Source organism: Ammospiza nelsoni, chromosome 10, assembly GCF_027579445.1.
Source record: "Ammospiza nelsoni isolate bAmmNel1 chromosome 10, bAmmNel1.pri, whole genome shotgun sequence".
NCBI lineage: Eukaryota > Metazoa > Chordata > Aves > Passeriformes > Passerellidae > Ammospiza > Ammospiza nelsoni.
Genome location: NC_080642.1, coordinates 2,734,388 through 2,745,811, shown reverse-complemented (window position 1 = coordinate 2,745,811; position 11,424 = coordinate 2,734,388). Strand labels below are relative to the sequence as shown.

General features: G+C 38.9%; 1 protein-coding gene across 1 annotated transcript in view; it reads left to right on the top strand.

Annotated features, from left to right (window-relative positions):
- The first annotated feature begins 6,442 nt into the window (after positions 1–6,442).
- The window catches only part of SI (sucrase-isomaltase), a 47,727-nt gene continuing 42,745 nt past the window's right edge, over positions 6,443–11,424 (top strand). Inside the window, exons 1-3 of the mRNA XM_059479078.1 lie at positions 6,443–6,459; positions 8,068–8,188; positions 10,339–10,412. Of these exons, the coding sequence (XP_059335061.1) occupies positions 8,068–8,188; positions 10,339–10,412 (195 nt within the window). The 5' untranslated portion in view covers positions 6,443–6,459. The remainder of the gene's footprint in view (positions 6,460–8,067; positions 8,189–10,338; positions 10,413–11,424) is intronic.

The window sequence follows — 11,424 nt, the reverse complement described above, 5'->3', positions numbered from 1 at the left end:
GGGTGGTTTTGTGTCATTGGATAAAAAGTCCCCATTGCAGGGCACAGATGGTTGGTTATTGGGTTAAAAGTCAAAATAATTTCGGTGTCATTTCTAAATTGGACAGTTTATCCTTAAAAGGCCTTGTAGAGAGAGAGATGGGGCTCCATTTTTAGTTTGTCTGAGTGAAGTGCTGCAGAACTCAGGGTTTGTGAGACATAGATAAGAACTAATAAACCTCTGAATTCCAACAAGAAATATCTCACACGTTTAATCACGACCTTGGCAAAAAAGAAGTTAAGACTCAACAACTAGGAGCTGAGATTCCATGGAGGTGACAGTGGCAATGAAGGTCAAAGCCGTGGATTTTGAGTTTTCCCACATCTTGGATGGTGCTGGGTTCTGCCTCATCAGTGTCCCTTGCCCAGCCCAGCCCTCCTGGGCAGTGCTCCCTGAATTACCACACAAAACCAGGTGTAAGGAAATCACTCTCTTGGCACTGATGTTGTGTGCATCTCTCGGTTGTTATTACAAATATCTGAATATTAAACATGCACCCGAAGCTCCTAAGCCTTTAATCCTTTTGTTTTCCTACAATAGCCATCTATTATTTTTTTTACTGGTAAGAAATGCAAAGCTGAATATTATCCAGCAGTATCATGTCTAAAATAAGCAAAAAGCTGGCGAGGAATCAAGAGATAATAACGGTGGCTTTGCTTTGTTTCCTGCTCAGGAGCAGCAAGGAACTCAGGAATTGGCTGTTGGACCATCTGCAGCAAGGACAGGGAAAGTCATGGGAGCAGCAGAAAAGCTCTGACAAAAAACCTGCAAGGGGTCAGAGCCCTGATTTCATTAAGCAGCTCCTTTCAGAATTATCTTTTCCTCTCTCCAATCTGTCATTTCAGCTTTTGTTCAGTAAAAACATGAAAAAACTCAGTGGAATAGGGTAGGAATGGTGGATAATGAAGTTGGGACTTTATAAGGTGCATTTTGAGTGTTACTAACTGAAGGTTTTTATTCCTTTTAGGTTGTTGTCATTATTGCAGATCTGTAATTTCACCTTAAAATGCTTTCATTATTATTATTGTAATTATTAACCTAGATATTAACCTTCATTTTTTAAAAAACCCCTAAAATTTGTGGTCTTTCTGGTCATAAAAATATGCGTATTTACCAGGCAAGAAATTAAAGAGTCCCCAGTTTATTGGTTTTTTTTCCTTAACTAGCATTACAAAATCCATCCAAGGCTATTTTGGACCTGCCTGATGTATGACTCAAGGATCTTTGGAGCTGGCAGCCTCCTGCGTGTCCCGGTGCTCTGGGCATATGTGTCCCCAAACTGGCATGAAGAGCTGGTTGTGCCAATATTTATTTTATGTAAGTCAGTTTTTTTGGACAGCCTAAATACAGAGGGGGGATTTGCCCTCTTAAATCCAACACTCTCATTTGTCCATATTTGAATTCTTGAAGAGTGTCTGCTTTACTTAAGCACATCACATTTGAACTTTTGCATTTCTAGAAGGCACAAAATTAATGCCTTGGGAGGTTTAAGAATTTTCCCTGTTTTTAAGGAATCAAAGGAGAAGGAAGGATATTTTTTAAAGGGATTTGAGATTTGATACATCCCTTCTTAACCAGTTCTTCAACTTTTCACCAATTAGCTTTCATAGGAAGCAATACCTAGATTTTTATTTGAAACTTCATTCAAATTTAACTTCAATAATAACCTTGATATGTCCCTGTGCAGAAAACATCTCTGCTGTTTCTAGTTCTGCCAGCAGGTTCCTGCTGGTACATTCCAGGTAGGAAGGAACATGGAGGAAAAAAACCCCACATGAAGCTGAAGCAGTTGAGGAAAGGATGATTTGACAGTAAAACCTGACAGTTGTTCCCATCAAAAGGACCCCAAAACCAGCACCCACAGTGGGCTTGGTCTGGAAAATCAACAAATTGTGAATTCAGATATTTGAGGAGGAAGGATAATTGCTAATTTATTGAACTTCTTTCTCCTTTCTCTCCATTTTGCCCAAAGCAGAGCTGAGGGGATGCAGCTGGGAGTCACTTTCAGCTTGGTGCTTTATCTGGAGCCAGCAATTAGCTGGAAGCAAATATTAATTGTCCTTTTCCCCTTCATTTACAGGCAGTGATCTCTATCCTGGAGTGAACATTGTCAGCTACAAATGCCAGGTTCAAATCTCTTGCTTGCAGGATATTTCCATTCTGGAATATCCCTGATGTTCTCTTATTACAGCTTAAAAAAAATTAAAAAAAATCAAAAAGCAGATGATATATTTTGATCAAGTAATAATGCCAGGCACATTTTGATATTTATGCACGAAGGGCCAAAAGAAAAATACTCCCTTTTTTTCATGCAATCTTGTAATTTCTGTGTCAGTTGAGAAGGTAGATAATAAATATTGGCAATACATAAGACTTGGCTGTACTAAGAGCTACCCTTTGCTATCTTGAGCAGCAGCAGTTATTAATTTTCAGACATAATCAAGTGATTTATATTCATGATTATGGTTCAAACCATCCTGACACTTGTTCCTTCTACATCTGATGCCTTCTCGCTTCGTGCTTTCTGTGTTCAGCAGCAATTAAAATAAGAATGAGAGGGTTTGGGGGTTTTTAGGAGTATTGTTATAACATTTCTCCTCTGATTTCAGGTCTTACCCACTGAGTCATCACCTGAGCAGTGTGTTCTGCACTGACTTCCAGTAATTATTTTTGTGTTTTAGTGACTCCCAGCAAGTAATTTCCTCATTTGCACTGAGACCTGCAAAATTTATTCTTTTTCTAAGCCATAGATCCATTGGAATTCTTACTTTCGTCATCATTATCAGGGTCGCTGATCTCTAATTATCACTGGCCTCTAATTTGAGCTAATAAAAATTCATAAATTCCACTGGCATTAAATTTTAATGTTCCTCACCTCTGCCATACTTTGTTGGATTGAAAGTGGTATTGGAATGAGAATAAAGATCCATTGTTTAGACATAAAGAAACATATTTATGTAGAAAAATCATTTCTAAAGCATATCTATTTGCATTTCCTTGAGAAGAACTGCACATACTTCGAAAATGAACTTCAAATATGTTCTGCCTTTCCACAGCAATGAAATGACTCAGTTGATATTATTTCTCCGTCTGTTTGGTAAACAAAATCAAAATATTTTGGTTGTCAATTACTATAAAATGAAAACTGCTTTTGTCTGAGTCGGAGCTCACAGCATCCGATCTTGAATTGTGATGTGCTTTGGGAAAATGACACAACATGGGATGCATCCAAATTCGTTCTCTCCAGAGCCTCTTTGGGGGAAAATCTGTTTGCAGCGCCTCGGTGAGGCTTCACAGCTCCTTGCCTTGCTCAGCTGAATGTCTGCAGGAGACTCTGGGCCCCTGAAAACAGCTCAGCCTTTATTCTGGCTTGGACGTGGCCAGAGGCAGCCTGGAGAGCTCCCAGCTTGGAGAAGAGGGAGTGCAGGGTGGGTTCGGCCGGGCACAGGAGGAATGTGGGATCACAGGAGCGCGTTCCTGCTGGGTCTGTGCCACACATCCTTCCAGGATAACCGTCCTGCCTGGGCTGGAAATGTGCCAACAGATCCTTACAGAAATTAGGGGCTGTAACTCTTACTTATATCTAATGTTTGACACCAAAACAGTGGAAAAACAAATCTTATTAAACTGGAAACAAAGCATAAACCATTTCTATTTCCTTTACTAAACTGTAGACAAAGCATAAGCCATTTCTATTTCCCTTTATTAAACTGTAGGCAAAGCATTAGCCATTTCTATTTCCTAGCATGGTCCTGTAGCTGAAACCCCAATTTTTAGCCCTGCTGACTGAAGGAATGTCAGGGAGCTCACTCAGCCCAGCTAACGAGCTTTGCAAGTTGTGTGGGATTTAATTAAAAATGGACCTGTTCAAAGCAAAGAGATAAATGTCTTTTTTTAAATTACTGCATTTTTAACAGTACCTCATTTCCTAGATTGCTTTCCTGTGCCATTCTCTCCAGCCCACCCTTTACCCCTGGGTTTCCAACAATTGTTTTTCCCAGCTTTTTGTCAGAGAGGAATCAGCTCTGAATTCCTGGAAACCAAAGCAGGAGCCAGCAGAGACCACGCTGCTCCAGCTCTTCACTTATTGGAGTTCTCCTTGTCTTTACGGGCTCTCAGTGTCCCTTCCCCATTCCTCCCCCTTGCAGCTTCATCTCACACCTTGCCCTGATCTCCTTTGTGGGGTAACAGAGCTGGAAAGGAAACAAAGGAAAGTGTCACCGTGATATTTTATGAAAAATCCCTTCACCAGGATTTCTTCTCCTGGGAAGCTGGGAAGCCTCAGCTTCTCCATGTTTTGCTGCTTTGGTGTATGATTTGGATAAATATTTACCCAGCATGTGAATTGTTTTAATTTAATGACCAATCACAGTCCAGCTGTGCCAGGACTCTGGTCAGTCACAGGTTTTTATTCTTCATTCTTGTTCTAGCCTTCGGATGTCTCCTTTATCTTTCTATAGTATAATATAGTATAGTATAATATAGTATAGTATAATATAGTATAGTATAATATAGTATCATACCATATCATATCATATCATACAATATCATATAATGTAATATTATAATATAATATATTATAATATAATATAATATGATATGATATAATGTAATATAATGTAATATAATGTAATATAATATAATATAATATAATATAATATAATATAATATAATATAATATAATATAATATAATATAATATAATATAATATAATATAATATATCAGCCTTCTGAGAACTTGGAGTCAAATTCTCATCTCACCTCGTCCTGGGGACCCCACAACAGCACAGGAAAGCTGCTGGGAAACCCTCCTGGAGAGCTGGTGTTGCTGGGTGTGTGCTCTGGAGCACGGGGAAGCGTTCCCTGGCTGATGGATAACTGAGCTTTGTGGCACTGCCAGCTCAGGGAAGCACTTAAGCAAATGGTTTTATTGAGGGCAGGGAGATTGTTAAATGGAACCCCTGGAATATGTTGTGCTGGTCTTTCCTGGAACAGTCAAATGAAATAAATAAACTTTGGAGAACAAATATCTATCAAACAAACCCCTCAGGCTTCCCCAACCGTTGTCGTCTTCATAATCTTCACTAAACCATTTTGGTTTTTTCATGGACACTCACAAAGCAGCATATCTGGCAATTTTTAGCAATGTTTCCAGCTTTTCTATGGGTTGTTCCCATGGCAAGGAGGGGTGAGGTTGGTTTGGAAACTCTGCCTGTGGTTCACTGAGTCCCTGGGAGTGATGGCATTGATCTGAGGGGATGGATGGATGATAGATGGGGAAGGAAGGAAGGAAGGAAGGAAGGAAGGAAGGAAGGAAGGAAGGAAGGAAGGAAGGAAGGAAGGAAGGAAGGAAGGAAGGAAGGAAGGAAGGAAGGAAGGAAGGAAGGAAGGAAGGAAGGAAGGAAGGAAGGAAGGAAGGAAGGAAGGAAGGAAGGAAGGAAGGAAGGAAGGAAGGAAGGAAGGAAGGAAGGAAGGAAGGAAGGAAGGAAGGAAGGAAGGAAGGAAGGAAGGAAGGAAGGAAGGAAGGAAGGAAGGAAGGAAGGAAGGAAGGAAGGAAGGAAGGAAGGAAGGAAGGAAGGAAGGAAGGAAGGAAGGAAGGAAGGAAGGAAGGAAGGAAGGAAGGAAGGAAGGAAGGAAGGAAGGAAGGAAGGAAGGAAGGAAGGAAGGAAGGAAGTTCTCAACCATTTCTTTATTATTGAAAATTCTTTATTATTGTAAATATTCATGATAATATGAATTGAAAACTTTACTTTGGAAAATGCAGATTTAATGTTAGAATCCCACCTATCATTTGCAAAAAAAAGACAAAAACCAGTTAGGTGTGAAGCATTCATATTCAGGTTATGATTGAAGTCTCATGGCTATAAAATTTTAACATTTCTGTGTTAATGTTTCATCTTTTTCATCTGCTTTTGACATTTATTAGTAATATCCCCTGAAATCTGTTTATATTGATTTAAGATTAATCTTTTATAGTTAATTCCAATAAAAATTTTAATGGTCATAAATTAGATTCTCCCCTGCAACATGTTCAACAGCCCTTTCCCTCATTTGAGAATGTTTAATGACTTCTTGTGGTGATTAAGCAGAAATATTACAAGAGGAACATGATAGTTCCACGAAGGTTAAAGTAACAAAGATATGGGAGAAGAACGGATGAACAAAACCCAGCCATGCCACTGGATGAGCTGTCTGGCATTTCATGGCTGCTCTTCACTCCTTTGCAGAACCTGATACTTCATATTGAGGTCCAAAGAGTGTTTAGTCCAAAGAGTGTCTGTAATCTGCCTGTAATTCTGGCTGTGCCTGCCATTGGCCCAGGGCTCTGCAAACACAGCTGAGAACTGATAACAGCAGCTCATAAAGCCCCAGGTCTTCACAGTCAGGAGCAGCAAATGAAGGAACCACGGAAACGGTAAGGTAAGGCTCTCATTTTCTTATTTTTATATATATTATATTACATATTATTTATTTCAAGGTTCTGGAGAGCTTTGCCTCACTGATGAACGCTCATCACATAGCATAACTTAGATGTATAAATGATAAGGATTTATTTCCAGTGTTTTAGGATTTGGAGGGAGACCAGGAGAAGAAAGAAGTGAAATTCAATGAGATAGAAGGCTTTAATGAATAAAATCCTGCTTTTCAGAAAAATGAACATTAGGGTTTTTAAGTTTTAGGATGGTATCAACTGGGGCCACACAGCAAAAGGGGATTTTAGTTTGTGATGGAGGGAAAGGATGGGTTAAAAATGGCAGCAGGTGCACACAATGATTTAAACTTATTTCACTCACAAAATAGTTCATTCTAAAGTATTCTTCCCTTCTGTGGGTCATCACTAAAACATGTGAAAGTGTTCTGATGTGCCAGTGCAATGCACACCTGCTCCCACACTTCCTTAACTGAAAAGAACCAATTTCTCTGTACTTAACTCTGTTTTATGAGGTTAAATCCCTTAACCACAAGCTAAATGCAGTGGTAGCTGCCAGTGTATTGACCTGGCTGCTGAGATTCATTTTAATTAGTTTTAATTAGTTTTAATTCGTTTTAATCAGTTTGATTGCTGGTGCACAGTTCGGTGTTGATGGCTCTGGGTTGTTCTCTGAGCCAGCAGAGCCCCCTTGGCTCAGCACTCCTTTCTCACCAAAAATATTAAAAATAAATTTGGGAAAACCTCGTGTTTTCCACAGCTTTTTAAGGCACTGACTCCATTGAGTTATTTGCCATATTTCAGTTGTGATTCCAGCAGCAACCACTGTGCCATGAGCTTGTACACACTCTGTTCTGCCACTGCACAAAAAAGCAATTTATCTCTGTCTTACCTTCCCCACGTGTCCTGGACACGCCCTCAGGGTTTATTCCAGCTTTTCTCAGGTATATTTCTAACCAATCAAGTTCCTCATTTTTAAATGAATAGCCTTGTGTTTGCTCTATGGGAGAAAAGAATGTTTAAAAAAGGAAAAAAGGGGAAGAAGATTTAATTTGTTTTCTGTTTCAGAAATTTTAGTAACCTGTGGGAAACTTCTTGGTTAATTTCAGGAGTAAATTGTTCTGTGCTCAGTGATTTGCAGGGACCAAAATGCGTTTCTGAGTGTAATAATTTCATAATCTGCACTGGGCGAATTATCCTGAACTGGAGACTTATTGCACATAGCATTTAAGTAGAGTTTTATTTAAACCTCGGGATTAGGTGATGTGGCTTACAACCAGAACAATTTATTAAAATTTTTTAATTAAAAATCATATTTTAATTAAAATGTATTAAATTATAAATGTTATTAGCAACATTTATAAATATAATATATATGATTATATATATAATTATATAGAATATATTATATAATTATATATATAGTAATATATTATATATATTATATATTATTATATAATTATATATAATATATTATATATATATTATATATAATAAATTATATATATAATATAATATAAATATATATATTTATTATTATAATTTAGAGCTGTTGCTCATGTTTCTCTTTGTCTGATGGGGTTTCTCTGGGTTCCTAGATGGGCAGGAAGTTCAGTGGGCTGGAGCTCACCCTCATTGCCCTCTTCACCGTGGTGACTGTCATTGCCTGTGTCCTCATTGGGCTGCTGGCCACAGGAGAACCCGGGGTCAAATCTCCAGGTGAGAGCTTCCCCTGGCTGCAGCTGCAAGAACAGAAACCCCTCTGGCATCTGCCGCAGGGCTCCTGCTCTTATCAGTACCCAAATGCTCTTATCATCACCCAAAGGTGAATCATGGCCAGTCCTCGCTGTGGGTGATACACTCAAAGTTATCATGAATGCAATAAATGATGTGAGTCAGGGTTTATTGTGGTGAAAAATCTCTTATCTCTCCCCGCGCTGATTGGACTTTCCTTGGGAACATGGAGCTCAGATAATCGCAGTTTTTGGAGTATTAAAAAAATGATAATTCTGAAAAAAAATCTCCGCCTGATCCCTGCGTGGGAGCGGACAAATTGTGTGCAATATTATAATAATCCTAAAATCCCTCAGTGTTTCTTGCTGAGGCACTGATGAATCAGGAAACCCTCGTGTCCCAGGGCTGTGATGCAGAGCACCTGCTTTACTTCCAGTCCCATTCTGTGTAATTCCGTTCACACACAGGGACTGAAGTAAAAACCTTGGAGGTGAAAATGGCAGAAAAATAAAAATTATTGCTTATACAAGGCAAGCAACTCTGTGTTTTAGTAAAACTGCCCATCCAGACTAATATCTGCATGTTATTTTTCTTGTTTCTGTCATTAATAGGAGTCTTTTAGAGCAAAAAGCACAAGTGCAGCTGGTGCAAATCTGGGGCTGTGTGTCCATCTCAGCCCAGGGCACTTCACAGTCCTTGCTCCAAACAGTTCCCAAATACATAAAATAACTTTCAGTGCTCCCTTTAATCAGCTAAAGCTGCCCACCTAAAATTCAGTCCTACAAACCTGAAATCTAAAGGAGTTTTTTTAATCTACAGTAGCATCATTTTCCCTCATGCTCCAATTCCAGCTCCTCTGGAAAAATCTGGCTCAGAGGAAGGAGCACCAGGACAACCCAATTTAAGAAGAGAAAAGTTCTTCCCTTTTTTTTTTTTTTTGCACATATTTTCAATGGAGCAGAGCACATTGACAGGAGTCACTGCAAAGTGGACTAATGAAATAAAATTATCAAAATTGCCTCTATGCTCAAAGATTATGAAGTTTTCACATCTGAAATAATTGTGTGCCATTTTTCAAAGGTAAAAATGAATCACAGAAGCCATGGTTGATAGTGATTTGGATCTCTGCTGTTGTTAGGGAAGCAGGCAGCAGAAGCAGGAGCTGAGTTTAGAGGGAATCAAGTTATTCCTGCAGTTTAGAGATGCTGGTATTAACCCATTCCTCTATTTCCCTGGTATTAAACCATTCCTCTATTTCCCTGGTATTAACCCATTCCTTTATTTTCCTGGTATTAACCCATTCCTTTATTTCCCTGGTATTAACCCATTCCTTTGTTCCTGGTATTAACCCATTCCTCTATTTCCCTGGTATTAACCCATTCCTTTATTCCTGGTATTAACCCATTCCTTTATTTCCCTGGTATTAACCCATTCCTTTATTTCCCTGGTATTAACCCATTCCTTTGTTCCTGGTATTAACCCATTCCTCTATTTCCCTGGTATTAACCCATTCCTTTATTCCTGGTATTAACCCATTCCTTTATTTCCCTGGTATTAACCCATTCCTTTATTCCTGGTATTAACCCATTCCTTTATTTCCCTGGTATTAACCCATTCCTTTATTTCCCTGGTATTAACCCATTCCTTTATTTCCCTGGTATTAACCCATTCCTTTATTCCTGGTATTAACCCATTCCTTTATTTCCCTGGTATTAACCCATTCCTCTATTTCCCTGGTATTAACCCATTCCTCTATTTCCCTGGTATTAACCCATTCCTTTATTCCTGGTATTAACCCATTCCTTTATTTCCCTGGTATTAACCCATTCCTTTATTCCTGGTATTAACCCATTCCTTTATTTCCCTGGTATTAACCCATTCCTCTATTTCCCTGGTATTAACCCATTCCTCTATTTCCCTGGTATTAACCCATTCCTTTATTCCTGGTATTAACCCATTCCTTTATTTCCCTGGTATTAACCCATTCCTCTATTTCCCTGGTATTAACCCATTCCTCTATTTCCCTGGTATTAACCCATTCCTTTATTCCTGGTATTAACCCATTCCTTTATTTCCCTGGTATTAACCCATTCCTTTATTCCTGGTGTTAACCCATTCCTTTATTTCCCTGGCAGACTTTTTCCCACAATGTCAGGATACACCAGTAGCACAGAGAATTGACTGCATCCCAGATGAACTTGCAACACAGGTTGGTAACATTCTGGAAAATACTAGAAAAGAGATTTTATCCCATAAAACCTCCTGCTTATTTATAGAAATATCATTTGTCTCTACTAGCTCAGGTGTTTCCTTAACCTGTTTAAATGTGTGATTTCCCCAGTGTTTGCAGGATTTCAGCCCATTGACAGCAGGTCTGATTTCTCTGATTTAGGCAGAGGTGGCAAAAATATTGGTCAGAAATCAAGCAGTTAAGAGTCACTTTTGGTTTTTAACAACTTTTTCTGAATGGTTTCATTTGGTGTGATGGTCAAAAAGTGGCATTTACAATAATTCAGAAGTGATGGCCTTTACTGGGATGTGCCGTTTTACAATGTGTGGTCAGAGTTTCCTTTCAGACCCACTTTGGATCATTTCTTTTAATATAATATATATCATAATATAATAAATCAGCTTTCTGGGAGTGTGGAGTCAAATTCTCATCTCTCACCTTGTCCTGGTTGGGGTGTCTGAGAGAGCAGAGTATGGAAAACACCTTTTGGCTTAAGAATCTTGGAGTTCAAATTCCCATGAAAAGCATCATCTCAGGCTGGATAAGCCTTGGAGCAGCCTGGGATGGTGGAAGGTTCCCTGCCCATGGGAGGAATTGGAATGAGAGGAGCTTTGAGGTCCCTTCCAACCCAAACCCTTCCATGATTTTATGATGCCCTTTATTTTTTCAGTGCTTTCACATTGAGAAGGTTTTTGTAATAGTTACTCCTGAAAGACTATAATTTTATTATGATAATTATTATTTATTTATTATAATTAAATTATAAATGGTAACATTTATTATAATTACTATTTTCATATTTATTATGAATTTTCTTGTTTTCTGGTGGATGCCTGGTATCTATCTTTGATCTGGGGAGGGGCAGCTTAGGAGAGAAAAAAACCCCAGTGTGATGTGGGTTACTTCTGTCATTCACAGAGCTATAATAATTGTTACCCAGCTGTTTGAACCTGGAGGAAATCCCCACCTAGTCCCAGAGCTGGCTGTTGTT